Genomic DNA, 24,836 nt, shown 5'->3' on the forward strand with positions numbered 1-24,836 from the left:
GCTTGGGTCCTTGCTGAAGCAGAAACTTGCTCCAACTATGCTATTGGATTTCTAGGTTCTTGAAAGAAAAAGCAAACGTGGACTTCACACCTGGCTAGGAGTGTGCTGATAGGAGAAAGTCAAGGGTAGCTGAGAGCACTCTTTGCTGTTTAACTGGAGGCACAGAGGCTTTCTATGGGCCAAAATGGGCAAATTACTGATACAGTGTTAAACTTAACAAAACGATCAAACCTTGCCATTTAGTTTCTTCTTCAAAGGGGTACTAAAACAGTAACTAGTGCAAGAAGAGCTCCTTCTTAGACTCTTCATGTAGCTTTTAAGTTGAACTAAGAGCTTTTGGTGGTGGTGGAGTTTTGTTCCTTCAAGTCAGATTTGAATTTGGTTTGTGTATGCCAAGCACTTGTATGATCTACCTGGAAGTGCTCAGCATCAGTTATCTTGGTTGAGAGATAGTTCTGGTTTTGTGGCTCTCAGAGGTGGTATTTCTCACCCTTTTCTGAATCTGAGCAGCACTTGAGAACCAAGACTTTAATTAATGATGGCATCTCAGGCGGCTGCTGGTGGCTGCCCTCTTAGAACAGAGTACATCTCGGGTCACACTGACAGCAGAGGGGGCCAGGGAAGAGAAAACGAGGAGACCCGTGTGCACAGAATTGGAAACCTATCTTCTGCTTGATTGTGTTTTAGCATTAGAACTGAACTGTTTAGAACTGCTTAATTTTTTTAGGTTCTTAATTGTTGAACAAGCAGTTCAGCATTTCGGTCTCCTCTGCAGTTTTCACGTTGCTTGTGTCAGAAGGGATGTCTCTCATCAGCCAAGTGCCCCCTGGCACAGGCACCGAGAGTGTCCAAAATGCCAGCTGCAATTAAGCATTTCTGTTGTGAAGCCCCACAGTTTGTGCATGGTGAGAACAACTTCCCTCCCTCAGCAGGAACTGGAGCCTGCCAACTTCAGCAGCAAGAAAACCACACGTCCTTCCTCAGGTACTCACAGGAACACAATACAGAGGCTCACATGTAAATTGAGCAATGTATGACCATTCTGTGCATCCATCCACTGCTTACAGAGAGCAGAGGTAGAACTAACCTCCGTACTGTCCTTAGATTTCTCCCGAAACTAATGGTCTACTATGTGACTGCTTACTTGGCAGTCTTGCTCCCTCTCTGTTACCAGTCATATTCAAATTTATTTTTATAAATTTGATTTTTTTTTTAATTTTAAACACCCCTGTTACCCTTGAAGAACAAGTCCAGTCAAGGAAATAGTGCATTTTTATCACTGAATCTTTTGCTGATGTCACAGAGCTGACACAGATTTTACTTTTGTCCATAACTATGTGCATAGACAATATGTGATGGTGTAGTTTAGCACCAGGCTTGGCCTGTAAAACTGAGCTGAGGGAGGCTGAGGCAGCTCCCCCTCCCATTTCAGTGTGAAGTCCTGCTCATCTGCATTTAGCCTGAGTTTGCAGAGACAGCAGTTCAAGCTGCCATTACTTCACTTGCAGAGACAGCACCTTTGAGCTGAGGTCTGTGGAATGCAATACAGAGCAATGCTCTCTTCTCACTGGGGATTGGCCCAAAAGACTCTTGCTCGAATCCTCAGGGTTTATGTGGGACTCAGAGCTATCACTTCAGGTGGCTTGACCCACCTGGTTGTGGCCTCCAGATAACACAGTCCTTCATTCTACACAAACAGAGGGTTTTTCTCCTTGCTACAGAGCAAACAGGTTTAGATAGTGCAGATTTGCTTCCTTCAGGGCTGAAGGAGACAGAAGGCTGGAGCAATAAAATCCATTATAGATACCATTTTGTATCTCCTTATCATGAACTCCTAAGAAAGGGAACTAAGAGGATCACTACTGAGAAAAGCACTATAATTGTAGCTCCTGAGCATCGCGTGGAGAAAATTGCCAAGGCAACCAATCATTCCACAGCAAGGGCAGAGCTAGTTGAGTTAAGATGAGGTTGTTACAAACCCCTGCTGTGCATAATCATATAGTAAGCAACATTTTTAAAAGGCTCTTGTAAAAAATAGGACAGAATGGAAAGGAATGAGAGAAATTAATTTAGTCCTATTTTTTTGCTTGTTCACTGATTGAGGTATAAGAGCAAATTATATGTGTGTCCTGCACCTGAGGACAGTGGGGCTGGCAGGGAACAGCTGCTTCCTTCAAAACAATGCAGAGCGTCTGACACATAGGACACTGGGCTAGTTTTACCTGAAAAAAACCATACTTTTGTTTCTAATGTATTTTTAAATATGAAATCTGAACAAAAGTGCTCTTCTAATGCAGAAGCTTAAGTCTTGGCTCTTTGTTACAAATTGCATTCTTGGGGGATTGTTTGAAGCCAACAATATCTTTGTGAATAGGATTTATTCCTGAAGTATGAGATTTGCAGATCAAATCTTTGAAAATTAAAAGGGTATATCCACAACATCCTTCCACCATCAACAAACTCTTCTGAAGCAGATCTTTCCCTAGGTTCCTCCATCCCATTACTCCAATCTATTTATCTGAGCTGCTAGAAATCAGCTGTATAGCAGTACAGTGGTTCACATGGCTGGATCATCAGCTGAAGCAGGTAATTTTATTTTTGGTTCCAACTGACCTTTCCAGGCAGGTATATCAGTGGTTCAGCCTGTACTGCTGCCCCACAAACAGTTAACCAGCACAACAAAGCCATGGCCAAGGCTAGGTACCCCAAGTACAAACAACTGCCAAAAAAATCTGCCGCAATACTGCAGTGAACAGCACTTGTCACTTTTCCAATTCTAGACACTGCTTTCCTCCACTGACCTTCTGCTTAAACAAGGAATAATTACTGCATCACAAATGCCTGTTTCCATTAGGTTTGCTTCTTTTTTGTTTTGACCCATTCTGGCTCCTGCTAAATAGTTTGCAGACCGGACTGGAAGCGTTCTAGATCCACTTGTGCAGATTCCAGTTTCCACAAGTTGAACTGACCCCTGGTTTCTGTAGCTAGAACTGTGTCCATATGAGCATTGGAAGTGGGATTCACCTGGGATTGTCCCACAGTGATGTTCTTGTTGCATAGCTCAGCAGTAGCCATATAGCAGGGAACAAACCAAAAACATAACCTACAAAACAAAAAGCCCGTTATCTGTCTTTATTTGTATGACCTGAAACGAGACAAGTACAATTAGTACACTCTGAAAAACTGAGCATAAAACCTTTTGGAAGAACAGATGCCAGCTGGAAAGCTGAAGCACCACAGTAGCCTGTGCTGTTGTGTGAAATTTTGCCTCAGAAAAGTCATGTGTAATAAATATGATACTGATCTTTGCTTTATTGGCAATTAGCAGGGGCAATTTTTATTCAGACTGGTATCTTGTGGCAGACTATATACAGAGCTCTCCTGCAGTGTGGTCTGATTTAGTGATGTTACAGCTAAAAACCAAATAACACTTGCCCAGACCTTTCTTTTACTAAAATTAAACTCCAGCTCATTCCTAAACAAGTTTGAACTCTGTATGTTTGCCCTTCAGTACCCTCCAAATGAAAACTGACATTCAAAGAACTAAAAATCAAATTCTTTAGTTAGCACAGGACCCTCAAAGAAAGTGGTTTTTCCATACACATGAGGTGACCAGAGAGATGGATTACTCTTTTTGGCAATATTCTGAACCTATGGAAGGATGTTTGCTTGTTTTGCTATTCAGCATTCACTTCAATATTGATGCTTTAAGCCCCCACCCTTTTAAGGGTCCTCAAAGTAATCTGCATATCTTTTCTTTGACAGATTCAGCTCTTTCCCAACCTTCATTTTAGTAAATGTCCCAATTTCACTGTTTCACTCTTGCCTTTAAAATATCTTTCCTGTTTTATACATCACCTTCAGCCTGCAATACCACATCTTTACATAAAGAATTTAGGTGTGGGATTTGTTTGGTTTGCTGAGGAAGGATGCTTTTATGTCGAGGCAGACACTGCAGTTGAGGCTATTTAGGTTGTGCCCACAGGGCTTCTCACAGAGTAAGCAGTGTGTAACAAGTTATTACTTGATTTCTGTGGCATTGCTAAAAAAGATAGGGATAATACTTCACTGTTTCAAGGTGATACAAAACCAGAGTAGTGCTTGAAATCATGCTGAAACAGCCTCTTTTCCCTCAAATAGATGTAATGGAGGCAGCAGTTTGTTATTATTATGTATTTACCCAATCTCATCTAGATTTTACATGGTTTTGCCCTGTGGTTATGTCAAATAGGGAAGAATACGGGAAATATGATTATAGGCTGTGAAGTAAATTGCTCTTATTTGCTGTTTTGTCCATAAAAGCTTCTTGGGGGAGCTAGGAGCTCAAAGGTAATTTTAGCTATGTCAGAGAGGGGTTTATGCACCAGTGAAAGCATTATCCTCTTCCCTGTCCTCTTAGCAACCAGAGAGTGGTTTGGGTTCCACCTCTCCTTCTCCACCAGATTAGGAAGGAGCCCATCTGGGGTAGCAGGACTAACTGAGCTACTCAGAGCTAATTTGCTTATAAGCTGCACTTGCAAATTCATTTGTGGAAACACAAGCTCAGAGCTTGGCATGACCCATCTTTGAGACACAATGGCCCTCCCTTCACTCAAAGCTGACCACAGCCAAGTTCTCTTTTGGTATCACTTTGAATTACTGTGTTTGACAGAAATGATATAAACAGTATTTGTACAAAACAGCTCTATGCCCACCTTGTCTTTTCTGCAGCCTTAGGAGAAGAATTGAACAGCAGCAGTCGTCGAGCTGGTGCTGCTTGGGTTCTTCTGGAGCTGAGCCGTGGATCAGTGGGCTCCTTTCTGGCAGCCTTTTGCCACCCCTGCTTTAGTCACTATGCTTTGTTTTACTCCAATTTCCACACAAATTGTGCCTAAGTGTGCAGGAGAAGTCTTGAACAAAGCTAGAGAAGTCTCGCCTGGTTTTTCTGGCTTTGCAGTCCCGGTCCTACATGTGTGCTCCTGGAAGCCTGTACATCCCAGTGGCTTGGACTCTGAGAGCAAGACTCTCCTAGAGGCCTGGTGTTACAGCTTTGGCTTGGCTCAGAGAAGTTAGGAGTTTGTCAGTGCTCCTCTTGAGGCTGAAAACAGCATTCCCAGTCCAGGGAGCAAAGGGTGAGAGACCAGCCAGGGTGTTCTACACATCAACACAAGGTACTTTGTCCAGATTATACCAGACAAGAGCCTTATGTTTATGCCTGTGAAGTTTTTCCATGAAATGAGAACCTCTTTCCCTTACCTTAGATTTGAAACAATGCAGATGCAGCTCCAGGTCATCAGGCCTGAGATGTGCAAACCTGTATTTTTTATCACTTCAAAGCTGTACATTCTGATGTCTCTCAGGTCAACCTTTAACTCCTCAAATATATTGTAGGAGCAAAAGAAGTTATTAAACTCTGGGGAGAAACTGGTTCCTTTCCTGTGAGACTTTATTCACTCTTCCATTCCCTATGAATGTCCTTGTATCTGCTGTTTGCTGAGCAGGAAATGCATTATTAAAGCAGTTTCTCCTCCATAAACTGCTTTGCATCTGACTGTTCCATTGTAAATCCATAGCCACAAAGTCAGGCCACCTTGGGATAACCCAACGTGAAATCTGACCTGATGAAAATGGTTCATGCCTCCCAGCCTGCATTGCAACCTGTGAGAAGGGCTTTTATTATTTATTCAAAACCTGTTTAAATCCCCCTTTTTCTGAAACAACCATTTTAAAAATATTAAAACACCACAGCTAAGCTGGGAGATTAAACAAGTTTAAACCTTATCATCGCAGGTGGGATATTAGTCCAATAAAATGAGGAGGGATGGCAGGCTGCATGGTAACTGGAGCCCCTTCTACTCAGTAACTAATCACTGAGAAAGCATTTGGGGAAGGAGGGGGAGAGGGGATGAGGGACTGATACAAACAATGCATCCAGGCTCCTGGCAACCCTCTCTGTTTACCATGGTGATGCACAAAAGGAAGAATGCCACACAGGGTAGCAGACCTGGATCTGTCCCCATAACACTTGCCCTAGATTCAAGTGCTCTGGAGATTGAAAATGTGACCTTCAGATATTTTTTCTGATAGATGATGCTGCAGCTGGACAACACTGTTCCAAAGCTGTCAAAAGGCTGTATAGTATTTGCCTACATTTCTTCTATTACACATTTTTATTTTACATCTTTAGCTATCAATGCCTCTCTTCCACATTTCCACTCTTGTACTGAGGCTTTTTAAAGAAAGCCACAGTCTTTCTATGGGCCTTCTTCACTCAGAGGTGTAACTTCATTCAAGGTATTTGAATTAAAACCCACCAAAGTCTGAAGTTTTCAGGTGAGGGATGTCTGTTTAAAATAATTCTCCTCTCTTGAGAGTAGTATTTTCTAATAGGCCATTCATGTTCTAAGGTACCCTAACTTCTGTTTTCCAGCAGGAGTAGCTTATGGGAACAACTTCAGTGTCCTACAGCTGGATCAGCCCTTCCCTTCTGTCCCCAGACTTCGGTCCAGGAGGACCACAAGTAAAGGTACAGCCTGGGGAGCCCCAGCAAGAGATGAGGCACTTCTAACCCTGAGGCACAGATGTGCCAAACAGGAGAATCCTGCACTACCCAACACCACGGTAAGAAAGGGGTTTATCAGTACAGGTACTTGACCATCTGGGTGATGAGACAATCATTTAATACTAAGAGAAATTACATTGGTTGCTTAAAAGTTTAACCTCTTTTTGTCACCAGCATTGAGACCTATGAAGCTGGTCCCTTTCTATGGCATGTCTTTACACAGACACAGACTTAGAGTGGAGAAGATCCAGTGTAAAAAAAAACAAAACAAGCAGTGCAAGCAAGATTGTCAGGGCTACGTAATTGTCCTGAGTGAGGGGCAGTAATCACTCAGCGATATTTCAGTAATTCAAGTTCTCCAGCCTTGAGAAACTTTAGGAGGAAAATTCAACAAGTATAAAAATCCACTATGATCTTAAATAGATGAAGACAAAAGGGCTAAAAACCACACCACTACTCCTGTCCCTCACTGTTGATTCTGATAAAAGTTTTAACCAGAAACTAACACTCCACACTCTCTACAAAGGAGAAGAAAAGTTTTGAGAGCTGGAAGCTGGCTTATTTGAGCTGGACAGGTTTCATCTGGCTGTCATTGAGGAAAACTTTGAGTGCACATTCATTTGTTTTAAGCACAAACCTGTTTCTAACAGAAAAATTTGTGCTTTTACCGTGTATCACAGGTACTTAGGCTGGCAGTGTGCACTGGATAAACCCAAATCATTAAATAGCCCTTGGCCGCTGCTTAAAGTGAGACAAGTATCTGCCTGAGCTATATACTTAAATGCTTAAGAGAGGAAAAAAAGGGAGACAGAGTTAATAGAAATCTCAGAGCACTAATAATGCAAGGGTAACTCGTAGGAGGAGAACTACTGAATGGTGCATCCAGAAATACTTAGGAGGAATCTGAAAATAGTAAATGAGGTGCTTTGAAGGGGTCACCAGTGGGTGTGAAGGACAAACACAGTGTTAGAGACTGATGGGGAAAACCCTCTAACCTTGCTGGGTTGCCTGAGACCAGAGGAAGGGGGAGAATAGATCCAGAGCAGGTGTGAAATGGTCGAGCTTTCAGGTATTTTTGAACACACTTGCCTATAAGCCTGCTGCCCATATTCCCAGCCCTTGATGATTGCATCTGCCTTTCCTTGTCACTAACACACCTTTTTTTGGTGGGAATTGTAAAGAAACATTTAGTTGTGACTGAAGGAACACTCCACCAGGGAGTGTGAGAAGGCTGATTTCATCGAATTAGAGATTTCCATGAGATTCTAAGGAGTAGCACAGAAGTGACTATACAGGGAGGATCCACATGGGCCACAGAACATCTGATTCCTTTTGGAGGATGGACTTTCTACTCATGATGTAGTTCAGGTATGTTTCTGGCTCTCAACTCCAAAGGATTAAAGTGATTCCCCAGAGGCGTGGGGTTGTGTTAGCATTCTTGGATTCTTTGGGGTTTATTTAACCTCTCTCCCACTAAGTATGGTCTCTGCAGTCCAAGATGTTTCCTTTTTCTGAGAGTGACACAGGCAGTTCATCCCCATTCAGTATTCCTACAGTTAAATTTTATGTGAGGGATAATCATCACTTCCTATCTCAGCTACATTAGTCTCTTCCTGTATACCAACTTATAATCAATGTAAGTTTGGGATATAATACAATTTTAAAGCTTGCTGCTAAAATATTCTTGCATCAGAAGTGTACAGAAAACATCCCAGTCTGATGTGTGTGGCTACATGTCCCCACACTACATTGTCCATTGTGCCCAGTTTACTTTGCAAATAGCACCAGACCAGCCAGTGCTGAGCCTCTGTTCCACTGGCTGCTGTATTTTCAAGTACAACAAAGGGGTACCTTTGATGACCACAAACACAAGTGCTTGCATTCATGTCTCATTCAAGTCTAATGGCACTCAAGATGCCCAAAAATCAAGTTAATTATATGGTGCACAAGATGCTCAATACTGCCTTCCACTCTCAGGACACAGTCCCAGTATTCTACACCAACCATGTCTTCATGTCTTCAGTGAAAGCCTCTTTAAATATGTCTTCCTTAATACAAGTAAAGCAGCTTAAAGCAGCTCTTTATCAGATCTCTCCATATACATAATCTGTCTTCTTTCTTTTTTTTTTTTTCGTCAGACCAAATCCAGAATCCCTCTGGTTCTGAACACTTACTAGGCTTTAGCGCAAGGCTCACCGCTCACCCAGAGAACACAACCCAGCCGGCAGCAGGGAGAGCCGGCAGGGAGAGTGCCTTGCCCTCAGCCCCGCTGCAGGTGAAGCCCCGGGTGTGCGCAGGCAGCGCTGACAACGGGGGACATGGGAATGAGATCGGTGAGGGAAGCCTCAGCTCGCTGCTGCCAGAGCATCACACAGGAGGTGTCACTGGAGTGTGGTTCTGCCACCTGAGGTCGAGGTGTCCCCTCAGCCGGTGTCCCGGTGCAATGGGTACACAGCATGTGAGGACACAGCCTATTTGCCTTGGGCTGGGGCGACACCTCCCGGGAGCTGACGGCACAGGGGCAGCCCCCACTCCTCTCCTCCACTGCCCCGGCTCTTGTCTGATCCACCATTTAGAGCCAGCCTTTTGATTTTTAACATGGGGTCCAGAAACTTTCCCTATTTGACATTTGTTGTGTTCATTCCTCAGAGAAGTAGCCCTTTGTTTTTCTACAAGGAAAACTTCTGATCTTGCACACTAAACCAGTATTAAGCTTGTAGGAGACAAGATTCTAAGCTCTTTTCTATAGAAGGTACCTGGAATTTAACTGCTAAGTGGGTGAAAAATGCTTGAACAGTGGTAGTTAAGAGCTCTTTTGGCTTCCTAACCCAGTCAAAGGCCCAGAACATGTACCTGTATGGACAAACGCTGGAATTGAATCATAGTGATCAATAAGTAGCTGCATTTACTAGGAAAGTTGTTATGCCCCAGTTCAGCCCAAAGACTCCCAAATTATACAAAGCCTTTGTTCTGTTTATGACGTTTGAAAGGTGATGTGTGAGAATGGAGGACTCTCTTGGGGAATCCTTTGGTAAGTCAGTTGTGGTGTGACTGGGTCAGTCATTCGCACATCAGCCCTTGCGCAGGTTCCTGTCAGTGGTGTCTGTCACACTCCAGAGAGTACTGAGAATTTAAAATCCCTGTCAAAGGCAGAAGCTTCCAAAATCTGAGCAGCAAGGAAGAATACAAAATGTCTTTATCTTCCTGCTGATGACTTGGGCTCACTTAGTAGGACCAAATGCCCTCTGTAGTTCCTCACACCCCAGTGGGATGCCAGTCCTTTACCAGGGGAACAGCCTGGTCACTCCAGGACAGAAGCCTCACAGTCCTAGCTGGCTCTTTGGGGGAATTCCAGTGTTTGTACACCAGCATAGATCTAAGGATGCACAAGTATCCTGCTAAGCTCCCTTTGTAAGCAAAACCTGGGATTTCACACAGGCTCAAGTTGTGGGGAAACTGGCTACTGAGAATAAGAAACAGGACTGACTTCTTCATGTCACTGCAGAGACCCCTCCTGTCAGCTCAGTCACATCCTGTCTCCGAGCATATTTCATTCAGAGAAGAATGGTTCTTGCTATACTTCAGAAACAAATACATAGCGGTATCATTACATTCAGACATAAAAAAAGCAGACTAAATCATCTGAGTTCAAGCTGAAGTGGGATTTTAAAGTGTTCTGCCAACTTGGACCCTTGTTGTCAGTTGCTGTGCAGCAGGCAGTGGGACAGGACAGTATCTAAGCACTCTCACTACCTTTCCCCCAGAAATGAGTGCTAGAGTTGTAACAGCAAGAGTGTTCCTAGATGCTTGTTTTTCAGTCTCAGCCCTTGGCCATAAGGGGTTTTTTTTTTCCCTCCTTAACAGAATGGCACAGTCTTCAGCCTCCTTCCCTGGTTCCCATCTTCTTTGGAAAATAAACAGCTCTGATTGTTGTGCACTTGAGATTATGAAAACATCAAGTCCATTAGTATTTGGCAAAGTGCTCTCTCATTTCCTTCTGATGTAATAATTGAGAGAGAGGGAGCGGAGACGGCAAAGATAGCACAAGGCACAAGTTAATGACCTTCTCGCATGTATGTGTGGGCTCTTTGAGAGGGAGCCTTTTCCAAGCCCCATCTCGCCTCCACTCATACTGTTTCAGCTGAAACGCTGCTTCAATGTGGCTTTTATTATTTGATCTGATGTCCCTTGGCCAGCCTTCAGAGGCAGCTAAATGGCAGGCAGGTGTGGGGGGCTAAGAGACAAAAAGCAAATGGAGCTAATGCTTCAGCAGGCCTGCTGCACACAGGCCCTCGGCTCCAGCTCCGCCGGCGAATGCCACTGGTGCCCAGTTCCTCTTGCCTGCTTTGGTTTCACTTACTCATTTAAGTCTAGGGGGGGAATGCATCCTGCTTTGCTTTCTGAAGGAGATTCTTTGGAAGACTGAAGGCCTGATAAAAATCAGGACGTGGGTGGAATGGCTGAGTGTAGAAAGGGGTCAGCTATAGAAAGAAAATTAACTGAGGTCAGTGGTTGCTACTCTGTAAGTGTTGGACTGGCCACCCACTTACTTGATTGCCAAATTTATGGCTTCACTTTGGGTGCCTAGAGCCAAATTAAAGTGGGATAAATTCCACAGAAGGGTAGTGGAATTTATCTGTGTCCATAGTGTTCCCTGCTGGCTTTCTCAAGACTTTAGTGTTTTGAAGTGCTTCTAGAAGCCTCCAGAGATGTGTAGCTTTCCACATTAGCTTAACTGGAACCTAAGCCAAAAATCTCATCTCATTTAAAAAATAATCTTAATTTGACAGCTGAAGTTTTAGATTAATAAAAGAAAATAAAGATTAGCCTTTGCCAAGTGGTCCTCTTTGAGGGCCTCACCTTGAAGTGACAAGTCTGTGGGCTACCTGAGCCAAAAGGTGGTAATATGGATACTGCTCTTCCTCTATGACATTGAAGCCTTCCCTGTACCAGGTGTCCCTGCTCCCACTGGATTCACATAGCACTCTGGAAAGAGGAAGCATGTGAAGGATCCCAAATGGATTTCAGTGGGGTACTCCATGCAGCCAAGGGCTTCTGTCAAGGAGTGAGTGGAGCTATGAACAGCATGGTCTAGTGCAAGGTTCCCTGCCCATGGCAGGGGGATGGAACTGGAGGATCTTTAAGGTCTTTTCCAACCAGGCCATTCTGTGATAAAGGATTACTGATTTCTGTGAAGGATTGACAGCAGTGCCAGATGGCAACTCCACACTTCCTGATGCCTAGAGAACAAGTCCTTCCCCTTTTCCCCCAAGTAAGGGTATCCACCTCTTCCCTCTGTACCTGAAAGTGTTGCAGTGGGAGAGTAAGCAAGTTAGTTTGATGTAATCCAAGTCTCAGCAGGTTTGAGCTGGCCCCTGTTTGCCACCACAGCACCCTGGACTAACATATTCCAAGGCAAACCGTATGTTCTTTGTGCAGCAGCATTGGAAGACTGCTGGCGGGGGGGATAAGTTTTACCATCTTTTCACCTCCCATTCAAAAAGGAACTGACAAATGGATTATAGGATTGATCTGTACCAGAAGACACATTATTTTTAAAAGGCCTTTTAGAAGGTCCTCCAGTTGGTTTCAGGGCTGTGTAACAGTCCTTCCCTGCCAATCTAATATACCTTTATATTTGATCATGAAAAATTTTGTATCAGAAAAATGCTCTTTTCCAGACCTAGCTGCAAGGATAGCTATTTCCTTCCTCCCTGTACATTTCCTCCCCTCATATTTTATACATGCAAAGGCATATACATTCTTACTCCTTTCTGCCATCCTTACATGGCTGCAGTTCTGATTTCATTGATTGCACACACCAGTGTCTGCAGAACTACCTTAAGTAAGTTGAAGCCGTTGGGAATTCAAGGTGAATACATTTTTCTCCTTCAGATACATTGTTTTAGTTAAAAGCCGTGGCGCTGCTCCATAACAAAACCAGACACAGTGGGCCCCATTGTCCGGCTCTTGGCCAAGGTAGCATGTATGGATTAAGTGATGAATTGCAAAAAGGGTCTAAAAGCCGAGCTGTAACTTTACAAAAAGGCCATTAAAGGTGAGCACTGTCAGTGAAGTGCGCCCATTCAGAAGGGCTTTTATGACCCTCGGTGTTCCAGAGAGCTCAGGAGCTACAAATGGTTCAGGCTCCCAGACTTGCTGCCCAAGTGACACATCCTCAGCTGAACCTGGCTGCGAGAGCTGCTCCTTGCAGGGATAGGAGTGGGACACTGGCACTATCTACACTCAGCAGGTGAGGAAAAGCAACACCTTAGTCTTGCTCGGACATAAGAAGTCATGAATTTAACCTCAAAGTGAAAAAAATGGGGAGAAAAAAAAATGAACAGAATATGAAAGCACACACGTTTTGGGCTACTTTTACTTCCTAAACTTCACCTTCATCAATTTTGCATAAAATGTAATTTTGTCTCTTATACATTCCTTCATATGGTTTTCAGTGCATCTATAAAGCATCATAATTTCAATTATTGACACTTCTTTAAGCATGTGTTAGAATTTTGTACATAGCTTAGGTGACAGAAAATAGCTCACCTGTGGATTGTGATGCGCTCATCCTTTAGTGGCATAAAGCTGCTAGAGGTAAATTGTGCCTGAGTTTCCTTACACTCATATTAGTCTCTAAAAAATGAAGGAGAATGAATTAAACCTGAGCCTGATTGTTTCTATCAAGCTTTAAAACCACAGTTCATAGAGCAGCAGATTCATTACAAATATTTTGATTGCTCCCTGAAAGAAAAACATGCAACTTTCTTCTTCGTAGGGGAACTAAGAGGAGTGGTTTGTTGACTTCTTTGTGGTGCTTTGAAATCTGTAATTCAGTGCATTTGTGAAATGTTGGATGATGGTTTAAAATAATTTCAGCTCAAAGCAAGTAAATCTACCCAGGCTGGAGCATTTGCTACCTCATACAGCTGAAGTGAGCAGTCATTTCTCACCTGGAATCCACAGCTGAGGGGTGTTTTGGGGAAACTGCAGTTTAGCTTGAACTATATTCAGCTCTTGTCTGACTTTCATGTCTCAGACAAGACAAGTTGAGGGCATTTCTTAGTCCACAGCAGCAGCTGCTTTTCTAGTACTGCTTTTCTGAGATCTGAGCTGTCTTTGCTGAGATCCCCTTATTTGGACCTGCACTGACCCTTAAGCCCCAGGTTCCTGCTTTGGTCCAGTTGTAATGCTGAGCTAAGCCCTCTCTCTCTTTCTTTGGCTGAGAAGAGCCAAGACTGGAAGCAGCTGGGTGAACTTTTACCAGTTTGGTTGCAGTTATTTGCTGTGATGCTGCTGCTCCTCCATCAGCAGCTCCCTCCCCAGCACCCAGGCAGACACAGGCTCTGCTCAGCCCTGAGGAAACAGCTCTCCTGGCAGCGTGCCTGTGTTTGGGGCTTCACTCTGACATGTCATAGCCTCACACATTGCTGGGGAGGTGTTGGAAAGGCACCACAGCCTCTCTCTGAGCGGTGCTCTTTAAACTTTCTACTGATTAGGGGCCTTTTAGCACTCAGCTGGCTTTTCCTAATGGATTTTGCCTTTTCATTGAGACTATTTTTTTTGCAGGCGTTGCCAAAGTAAACAGTCATGGATGGCTATTTGGAAAGCAGGGGAGAGAGAGGGACACAGAGTCAGGACTGTTCCAAATGTGTCCAGACAAGCACTATACATCAGCTGATATGTGTTGGGGGCCAAGTGCTGCCAGAGTTAAAATTTCTGGGAAAAGGAGTCCATTTGTTGAGAGACAGGCAGAACAGATACAATTGCAAGGTCTTCTCTTGCATCAAAGATGCCATGCCTGAATTCTTGAGCCTTTAGGGGGAGCAGGGTGTGAGCTTGGCATTAATCAGCCCCCTTCTGATTTATTTTGAAAGTCTTGAAGTCAGAGGAGGTGTTTGAGTAATTCTAAGCTTACAGAGTTCAATCATATCAATCCTTCACTGCTCTGAAGCGGATAATTTAGCCTTCAGCCAGCTCACTGTGTGGGAACCTATCAGGCATTGTCCTAAATGAAACTCCCTTCCTCTGCACTGTTCTGGTCAGTGGATATTGCACATCTCTGCAGAAGCACAGAATTTGGTCCAGGCCAACAAAGAAAACTGGGTACAGTGGCTCTGTCCCCAGCTGGATCCGTGTGCCTGGTAACTTTTGTGTAGGCCCTGGATGCACTGCAGAAGTGTTTTAAGGATATACTATATTTATGACCTGCATTTTTTATCAGGCTCTGAAAAGAGTTCTAGATTTTACAGTTCCTTCTCTGCTGCCTTGATGCAAAGTACAAGAGGAACAAAGCAGACCTTTTGTGTAGGAATATCTTCTTTCCCTGTCCCATCTCTGCACTGATTTGCTCCTTAGTTCAGCCAGCTGCTGAATGTCTGCTCTTCTTCCTCAGATTAACTACAAGAATTCAGACTTCTCGCCTTCAGCTGGGACTTGTTCCTTGCTGGAAGCTTCAGCTTTGTTTCATCTTACAAAGCAGTGAGGGTTCACCTGGCTCCTCCTGGTCAGATGAGCATAATTCAGGGACAGAGCTTGGGCTACTGACAGCTAGACCTGATCAGTTGTCTTAAGTGCTTGGGACTCCTGCAGTCTCCTCTCCCCACAGCAGAGTCACCAGAATGTCCAGGGGCAGGCTCTCATGTGACTTTGATCCATGCCAGGGATGGATTCCAGATGGATACTTCCCCGGAGTTGGCCTACAGGCATGTTTCACACAGCATTGATGGGGTGTTAACGATGCTAAAATTTCAGCCAAGCTCCTCAGACATGCTGGGTTGGGAATGAGGAGAGGAGTTCTTTAATAAAAACCTGATGTAGACCGGGCACTTTTACCTGTAGTGCAGCCAGAGAAGCCATCAGAGCACCTGGAAGAGGGGAGTGAAGGTGCAGCCCCTGCCTGTTACCAACTTACTGAAGCACCAGTGGATCTCGGCATTTCCCAAGCCTCTGGCGGGAATCCGACCTGGGATGAAGCCATTTTTTAGAAGGTGTAGGGTGGTGTGGAAGTGGTGGCTTGATCCTGTGGGGTCTGGAGGGGATTTGCCACTGGGAGCTGTGAGGTGGCCCAGGGCGAAGGGAGCTGAGGGAAGGATCAGGCACATCTCCATGGAGCTGTGGCTGCAGTTCTGCCTCCAGCTCCCCAGAGAGCTTGAAGTGCTCTGGAACACATACAGAGCTCGGGGCAATCCTGGGAAGGGGCTCAGGGTCTGCTCTCCCCTGCCATCAAGTCCTGCATGATTCCTGGGGTGGGGACATGCCGCAGGCAGAATGGAGCTGAGCCACTGGGCTGGGCTTGGGCTGCCTGAGTGGCATTACCACACACCTGCTGGGGTCATTTTTAGCTCAGACATCCCACTTCTTTTTTCCTGAAGTGAATGATCCTGATCTGTACCCTAGTTTAGAGGCCATTCCACATCTATGTGTTTGGCTTAATGTTTTTAGGTTTTGTGTGTATGTCTTACTGTGAATACCTTCTGATATTTTATTGGCCAGTTCCACAACGTTCTGGGATCTTTCTGTAAGTCTTTGCAGAAGGCTGTAGTTTTTGATGTCCTAGATAATTTTATATGATCTTGACTAAAGTTTGCAAACTAATGCTCTGCATTCTGCTGCCTGAGAGCCTTAAAGTGAACCAGAGCTCCAGTGAGCCACTGGCATTTATTGTTACAGTGGCAAAGCCAACAGTTTGCCCAAAATCCCACATTGGTTTGGGCAGCTTTAGAGTTTTAATCTTTCCTCTCCTCTCAATCCCTTTAGTGTGCCTTCTTTACTTGCTTATTAGATCTGGAGCTGTTCTTCTGATTAACTGCACCCTTAATAACTGCAAAGCCATTGCTCAGGAGGCTGAAGGGGTGGGCAGTAGTTGCACAGAAACCTGGAACAGCAGTTCCATTCCATGAGTGCTGGCCTCGGGCACTCGGAGGTTATGCATTAACACTGAGTGCAGTGCCCCTCACCTGCACAGGCACCCTGGGCTGCCATCTCCAAGTGCCCAAAGGAACAGGGAACTGGGGTGGAGGAGCCCACACCAGAGTGCTGCACATGGAACAGAGGTCACCCGAAATACCCCTCCCTGATTAGGAATCTGTAGACTATAGCAAAGGATTTGTGCTTCCTGAATGGACACGGGACTCGTCCAAGTCACCTAAATAACAAAAGTAGAGAGATTCTGGGAAAATGAGAAAAACATCCTCTCAACTTCTGACTGAATTTGTTTAGGGAGGGAAGGTTATGTTTTGTGGAAAGGAATGCTCACTTGTGTGGGATATTTTTTTTAAATAAAAGTAACATTTCACTAGTGAAAGGGCTCAACATCAGAAAACAAGTTAGCAACATAAAGTGCAAGGAGAAGGGCAAACCATTGATGATGAGAGGAATTGCTAAGCAAAGGAGGGGTGTCCTCTGTCCCTAAAAAGCAACAAGGCCCTTGGTGGTACAAGTTGTTTTCCACTTGGGCTCTCCCTGTTGGTCACAGCTCATGTCACCCTTAGACCAGGCTTGGGCCCATGCAGGCCCCTTTTCTGTCCCCTGCCTGTCCCTGGATGCTGAGGAGGTGCAGCCATGTGTGCCATTGCAGCGTGGGGCACTGCAGTGTGTGCCATTGCAGTACAACCCTTCCCCACACACCGCAGCCTAACAGGGGGAAAGGAATCCAAGGGCAATGACTTGGAACTGAAATGTTGCTGAATCCAGGAGCCCAGAGACCTGCTCACAGCACTATTCTTTTAGCACTTCCATGGGCCATTACCCTGCTGGGATTAAGAGCCCCCTGCCCTGCCATGCACACCCTGCCCCATCACCTGCCTCTCCTGGCCTGTCTTTTCCCCAGGCACTAATGAAATTACCACTGAGACTGATTACAAGTGGGGTGGAGCACTTTGACCAATGAACCCACACCTGCTCGCGTGGTTGACCTTTAATGATCCAGCTCTGTAGCTCTGCAGTTTATTTTGGTTTTTTAAAGCCTGGTTTAGGGAGAAGCTGGCGTTTCATTTGCCATCAAAACGTGACCCCTGCTGGAGGACCAAGGATGTGACTTTCAGTTATTCGTATGGACAACCCCACTGAACGGCACAGATGTGATTAATGTGCTATGATACAGCTGTCACTGGCTGCAGGAAATCACAGACAGCTAAAAAAAGGTTGGCTTAAAAAGACTGCTTATTCACCCAACTGCAAAGGTAAAAAAGTTTTTCTGGGTATTGTTTTTTGGTTGGTTGGTTGTGGTTGTGGTTTTGGTTTTATTTTTGGTTTTTTTCATGCATGTGATTGTGTTTTACAGAATTGCAGGAACCAGTGAGCTTTTCTTGCAGGGCTGTGTGTGTGTGTAATTTTTTTTAATGGAGGTCCTGGATATCAAATTTTCTGGCAGAAAGTTCTCCAAACACTTGTAGTAGCAGCAGTGCATTTGAGGATGTAGTTTGTTCCTAGATTTATACCAGCCTGACATTTTCCCAATGGCAAAATATTTAAATAAAAACAAAGAATGTGTCAGGCTGGTAGGAGTTTTTAAAACATATGTCTAATTTAGTGTGTAAGGAAAATAAATTCCACTTGTGAGGGCCCTAGGCCTGCCCTGGTTGCCACGTGGGCTGCAGCAGCTCCCTGCTGGCCTGGCTGTGTCTTTTAAAAGGGCCCAGCTGGACTGAGCATCACTGCCTGGGGAGCAGCTGATGTTGCTGGGTAGATGACAGAGGTCCTGCAGGGGCAGGTATTGCTGAAATGAAACACCTGTCCAACAGGAAAAGGTGTGTATCCTGCGGGAAGGAACCCACATTCCTGGGATGTGAAGGTAGAGGAGGTGGCTGGGTACCAGGGGTTGGCTAAGAGCTGAAAACTTTGGGGAACAGAGGAGGTGTCAACAGCAGAGTCTGCTGTAGTGTCCTCAGAGCCACATGAGAGTGGCTGTGGAATGGGACCAGACCCTGTGGAGCAACCAGAGGGAGCCAGCAAATTCCAGTGGGTGTTGCAGGACCACAAAACATGTTCCTGTAGAAAGTCCCCAGCAGTGCCATGTCCTGCTGGTTTGCTGCAAAGGGGCCCTTGTGCTAAGCTGGTTTTAACCATCATTCTGAGAGGTTTCAATAAGTAGCTCTTACAGGGAAAAGCTGATGTTTATCAGATAAAGGAGCACGTGCTGTATGGTTTTGGCTTCTGTCAGCTGTACTGGAGATGCGTGTCCATGACTGCAGGGCTGACAGGGCAGCGTGGACTGACAGCGTGACAGGGCTGACAGGACTGCTCCGCGTGGTAGCGGAGCAGGAGCTGCTGCTCCTACAGAATGGCTCAGACTGGAGCCTGCCCTGCCTGGAGCAGAGCTTGAGATCCCAGCACTGACAGCTCAGGGCAGCCTGAATTCCCAGCTGGCCTCACACAGACACTGGGGCCGTCTTCCTCCAGACCTCTGCAGAGTATTTCAGGTTGCAAACAGCCCTGAGGTTTTCCATAGCCCGTGGGACGTGCTGGGGGATTGCTCCTTTGATACCTGGTAGGGGAACAGCCAGTGAAGCACAAACCAGCAGTGCCACATCAACTTTTGTCCAAGGGTTAAGGGTCAGGGTCAAAATAGGGAAGTGGAAGCTGCATAATTTTATAAATCCTGCTTTGTTGTCAAAGACCAAAGCCTTCCTGTTTGGGGATGCAGGGCTGTTCCATTTCCACTGTAAATGGTGAGACTGCCCATAAACCTCATGCTTCCTTCACTATTTCTGATGCGTTCTACATGTGCTGAAACAGCTTTCAGGTGGCCGTGACATTTTGTCAAAAATAGAGATGGCAGTTGGGAAAGGAAAAGTAGTTTAATGTCAGCCTAATTTTAAAAAGCGTTTTTGTTACTGGAGTTAAAGAGCTGAGTCTGTCACCACAGTGTTGCACACATTTGTTGTACATACTCCATTATTGTTACAAATCAGCTGAGATTTCAGTTTTTTCATTCAGGTCTTCCTAACAGTCCTCATGGAACAGCATATTCAATTGGTAGGTTTTGTCTGTGAAGCCAGTGAATTAGACACAAAGTAATCTCCATGTAATAAACACTGCTCTGTAGTAATTCCAGGTACTTGCAGCTCTCACAGGAAAAAAAAAACCAAAATGTAACTGTTCTGTACAGTTCTGTAGATTTGGATAGGGTAATTGAACAGTGTCATTTAGTACCATAATTTACAGTAGTACCGTGAACTAAAAGATACAAGCTTGAAAGTTTAAAAAAAAAGGTAAAATCTTGGGACTGTTTTTGTAACTATCTGAATTCAGAACTAAGAAGCACCAAAATTCAAGTGGACAAGAATTAACATTTGCTGAGGAAATCCCAAATGGCCATTAAAGAGGCATGGAAAGGAGTGGTAGTTCCTCCATCCAGTCACTGGAGATGTCATAGGATGCTCGTGTGGGCTCCAGCTATTATGGACATGAGTTCTTTTGGGATACTTTTTAAGGGAGTGAGCCACAAAGATCAGCTGTGAGACACTTGGAGTCTGCAGAAACTCTCCCATCCCCTTTTGCCAGCCATCACTGCTGTAACAGGGGCTGTCCCTGCAGCCTGGGGTGGCACAGCTGGCTCCAGCCACCCCACACATCCCAGGATGGTACAGCTGGATCCCTCCTCCCCATCCCAGGATGGCACAGCTGGCTCCAACCCCCACTTCTCCCATATCCTGGCATGTCACAGCTGTTCATTAAATGCCATTTTTGGCACTTCTGTGTTTGGGAATGACTCTGCTAAACCCAGAGTGTCTCACTCTGAAGAGACCTCCTGGCGTCCAACAGTCCAACCCAGGCCTGCACACAGCAGTTACCCTTAGCACAGAATTCACCATTAACGCGGTGTCCCAAAGGATCGTGGAGTCCAGCTCCTGTGGGCTGGGGATTCTCCAGCTCCTCTGGGAAGCCTGAGGCCATGGCCCTGTCCCCACCCCTGTGCAGGGAGAGGGCCAGGCCTGACCTGCCCCTGACAGCTCCTGTTGGACTCACGTGCTGCACATGGAGAAGTTCATCCATCATTGGTGGACCCCTGAGTTTGGAGTTGCCCATGGAAACTGCCACTGCTCCTGTGGCACTGGATTATGCCAGGCTGCTCCCACCCACCCCCTCTGGCAGATCCTATGCTTGGCATCAGTGACACCCTCTGTCCCCTCACAACAGCCACGGTTTGAAACATTTCATCCCAGTTCCATTCACAGCTCTGGATCCGCACCTTGCAATTCCTTCCCTGGGAATGCCAAAATCAGAGCTCAATACAAGAATACAACTGCACCAACCGTTTCAGTAATTCAATAATTTATTCATCTAAAAAAGTGTGTAAAAGTATATAGCTCTCATCCACAAGGTATATATGAATGACATTTAAAATGGAGGTCTTTTATTATTATTGTTTCTTTTTATCAAAGTCTTTTTTAGTGTATTGTACCAGCGATATACTGTAGATTTAAAATGAACTTCACATATTTTTTTTGTTTTCTTTCAAATTGTCGGCTATATATAAAAGAAGCTCACTGCAAAATGCTCAGAGGAAAAAAAAAAAGAAAGAAAACAAAAAAGAAATTCAGAACTCCCCCGAAATGTACAGCTTTTACATTTAAAAAAGGTTCTGAAATATACATACAAGCATGCTGGACATTCCCCACCCTCCCGCTTCCTTTAGCTCCAACAACTGTAATAATAATTCTGATTCAGGCATGATTTTCCAAAGTTAGAAATAAAAAAAAAAATAACTTTCTTCACTCTGTAGGAAAGCCAGGGCTTGTACATTTCAGATTAATTCAGTAAAAAACTCACAAGTAAAATAATGCATATTTAAGAGAAATATTATACAGAACTTCTCACACTGAAGTACATAAGATTTTTCTTTAAAATCTATTGCCATTCATTTATTTTGCACAAAAACGTATAAATATGTCACCAGCTTCTCTTAACTTAAAAAAATTAAATAAAAGACACCAAATGAAAACTACTCCTTGCTGCCCTTTTTTTAATTTCTAATTTTTGCTTAGAACCAGGTTTGTGGGGAAGAAACACCCCTGGATAAAAACGGCCCATTTAAAAACAATAAGCAAAATAATAATCCAAAGTTCAGATGAATCCTGGGAACAAATAACCCCCAAATGGTAAAAGACTACAAATGTCTACTTTACATTGTTTTCCTCCCCAAGTTAAATTTTTTTATACAAGTTTACAATCTTCATCTTTTTATGCTCTTCAAAAGGCCTTGAGAATTTTCTTTTCTGATTAAGAAAAAATAGTACTGCAATATTTTTAAAGTCAATTTTACACTGTACACATTAGATACAAATGGTTTGATATCAGATTTTTTTAACCTATACATTGCAAAGAGGACACCCACACAGAGGGGTGGAGCAGAGAAGGAAATAATCCATTTACAGGTTCCTCTCCTGCCTTCACCTTCTCATTACACAAGCAATTCTTTTTTTTTTTTTTCTTTTATTATTTTATATAATTTGTTTTAAATGTTACATCATCTCAAGAAAAATACTTTTTAAAATCATAGAATTTCATTTTTTTAACCAGAACATGAAAGTCTTTTGGAAGAACTCTAAACTTGGTAGTTTTTCTTCACAGCCAGGGGAGGGGGTCACCCAGCCTGATCCAAGTGCCTGCCCCTGGCCCCCTCCTGCTGCCCAGTGCACCCCCAGAAATGAGGGAATGGGGCTGGAATAGGAACCCCTGGGAGCCTGGAATGAAGGAGTCATAAAAATACTTCAATTAGCCATTAACCTTCCCAATGGCGATCATTTCACTAAACAAAGTAACTTTGCCACCACAGTGGTGTAACTTCAAGTACTAATTTAATGATATAATTTTTTAAAATTATTTCTTTGAAATAATATTCCTATAGTCAGAAAAAATACACCAGATTTGTGACTGATTTAGTGTAAACAAAAACTGCATTTTTGGATATGTACATGGACGAGTCTGCCCAGAATTCAAGGGCGACTTGGCTTTCAGTAAATACTTTTCTAGCATCACTAAATTTACTGGAAATATATTTCAGTCATAGCTCTACAATAGAATAATTTGCCACTTTCCACTTGCCCTGAACTGGGCTTTAAAGTATTTTTTCCTCCCTACCTTCCTCTCACTCTTCTCCCTTAGGTGGTGGTATCCTTCATTAAACACTGGCCATTCCTTGCTTTACCCAGGCTAAACACAGGGGAGAATTCCTTAAAATACAATATATCCTTACCAGAACACACTTCCCTTCCCAGACTTTGATTGTTATGAGCTTCTTTTGATTTCCAGGTCAGAAGAGTGAGAGATCTGTAGATAAATAACCCTACAGTGGAACGGAGCTGGATTTTTAAGGTATTTCTACTGTTCCTGGTCCTTTATAATTTAATCCCTCCCCTCCCCAAACGTAAAAATAAATAAAGTATCTCCAGACCATTCATATCTACATGGACAGGTAACAAATGCATGCATTCATCCCAATCCACTCTGACAGAACTCCAGGTAGACAGAAAACTCCAATATTTATACGAGACTACAACTCTGTGGTTTTGTGTTTGTGTTTTTTTCCTCCTGCAAAGTCCCAGTTTACAATGATCAAACAACGAAACACCTGAACTGGTCACTACAAGGTGGTTTTTACTCAGAGGGCTGACACTGCTTGTGGGTCTTTATCAGTTCCTAATGCAAAAAGAGCCTGTAGTCTTCCTTAAAAAAATAAAATATTAAAAAAATAATCACGCTGACCAGTAGTTACTGAGCCACCAAACTTAACATTGGCTTGAGGTTACTCTGTGTTCACTGTTCTTGGGTGTTTCCAGATTTTGGACTGAAGCTGCCAGAGATGTTAATGGGTAGTTTAGTTTTGAACACTGCAGAATTCACATGTGCTTTTGGAGGAACAGAAGCACAGCACAGGACTGGTCTGAAGAGAAGCAAACGGAGCTCTTTGCAGGTCATGGCACGTTCCCGGGCGGAGGGGAGAAGCAGCCAGAAGAACAAGTGCTTGTGTGTGTCCTACAGGATGTTCATGATGGCGTTGTAGAGCTGGGTGAGCACCACGAAGTGTACGGGCAGGCAGGAGCTGCGGTCCTGCGTGGCCGGGTTACACGTGAGCCAGGACAGGGCGTTGTACTGCTCCAGCACGAACCTGCACAGCCAAGCAGAGACATCACAGCCTGCCCTGGGAGGGAGGGGCATGCATGGGCTCTCCTGGATCTGCACCCCGAGAGAGCTGCTGGTCTGTTGGCAAAGGAGGAACCTCACTGAAAAGCAGGAGGGTTTAGCTTTGCTATGTCTGAACTATTCGCGTGAAGGCCCTCCCAAACACACAGGACTCCAGATTCAGAGTGGTTCAAATGCCACTGCTGCCAAAGCCTTGGGGATTGAACACCTCTGCCTCTCTGAGCACCCTGTACCAGTATTTGCTCCCACTGTTCCTGTGATCCTCTATCTAACTGCAATTTCTCATCTTGTAACTTGTGTCTGTTGCATCTCATCCTTTCCCTGCCCACTGCATTCTCATTTTACTCAATACCTGGGACACCTGTGACAGCTCAATCCTCCAAGAGGATGCAAATTCAGATCTTCCAGAATAGTACGCCCCCAATTTCTTTAGGTTAGACATTCGTGTTCACTGGGGTGTCCCACACTGTGTGCTTTCATCACACAGATCTGTGTCCAGTCCCCAAAGGTGGGATGGAGGCAAACAGGCCCCACACCATCCTGAACAATAAAACACACACCCTACATGCATTCAGGAACAGTGTCTCCTTTATACCCCAATGCTACCACAGTAGCATCAGGGCGTGCTTTTATCTCCTCCTAGAATTCATTGGGTTCAGTGAGGTAAGATAATGAGTGGCACAGCTCAGATTAGATGCCAGGGGAACAGAGCAGTCTGGGTGGGGGGCAAACCATGATGTCCCCCTGGCAAGGCTGAGCTGTTCTGAGTTTGCTTGGCATCATTGTGCATAGCAGAAGGAAACCCACAGAGTTCTCCCTCAAAGCCCTGCTCTGGCAGCTTGGAGGAGGAAATGCCCCAAGACACATAGAGCAGGGCAGGGCTAAAAAGTGCTGATAAGTAATTGTGAGTCCCCAAATGTTTAGGGCAGAAATGAAAACCTAAAGGGTGTTACCTCAAGACATCTGATGTAGTTTTAGAGTCAAGGGGGTGAGGAACTCGCTGAGAATTTCTGGCAGGTAGAAGCTCGTCTGTCTGCGCTACAGAGATGTGGTGATGGAGAGAGGCCTGCGCAGAGGGAAAGAGCAAAAATTAACTTCTCATACAGCAGGTACTGCTAAAGATTCCCAAGAAATACCCATCGTG

The 24,836-nt window shown here is 44.5% G+C and overlaps 1 protein-coding gene and 1 long non-coding RNA gene across 3 annotated transcripts in view; one reads left to right on the forward strand and one right to left on the reverse strand.

Annotated features, from left to right (window-relative positions):
• The window catches only part of LOC119707472, a 46,800-nt gene extending 28,955 nt beyond the window's left edge, over positions 1-17,845 (forward strand). The window contains exons 3-4 of the long non-coding RNA XR_005258771.1: positions 6,413-6,600; positions 17,511-17,845. This is a non-coding gene — a long non-coding RNA (uncharacterized LOC119707472). The remainder of the gene's footprint in view (positions 1-6,412; positions 6,601-17,510) is intronic.
• A 2,959-nt stretch (positions 17,846-20,804) lies between these two features.
• The window catches only part of MED13L (mediator complex subunit 13L), a 170,074-nt gene continuing 166,042 nt past the window's right edge, over positions 20,805-24,836 (reverse strand). Inside the window, exons 30-31 of one of the 2 annotated variants that reach the window (XM_038152617.1) lie at positions 24,646-24,758; positions 20,805-23,657 (exon numbers count right to left, since the gene is read on the reverse strand). In XM_038152617.1, coding sequence (XP_038008545.1) covers positions 23,525-23,657; positions 24,646-24,758 — 246 coding nt within the window. In that variant the 3' untranslated portion in view covers positions 20,805-23,524. The remainder of the gene's footprint in view (positions 23,658-24,645; positions 24,759-24,836) is intronic. The other variant, XM_038152618.1, reaches the window with a different exon arrangement.

This window comes from Motacilla alba, chromosome 15, assembly GCF_015832195.1.
Source record: "Motacilla alba alba isolate MOTALB_02 chromosome 15, Motacilla_alba_V1.0_pri, whole genome shotgun sequence".
Lineage (NCBI taxonomy): Eukaryota > Metazoa > Chordata > Aves > Passeriformes > Motacillidae > Motacilla > Motacilla alba.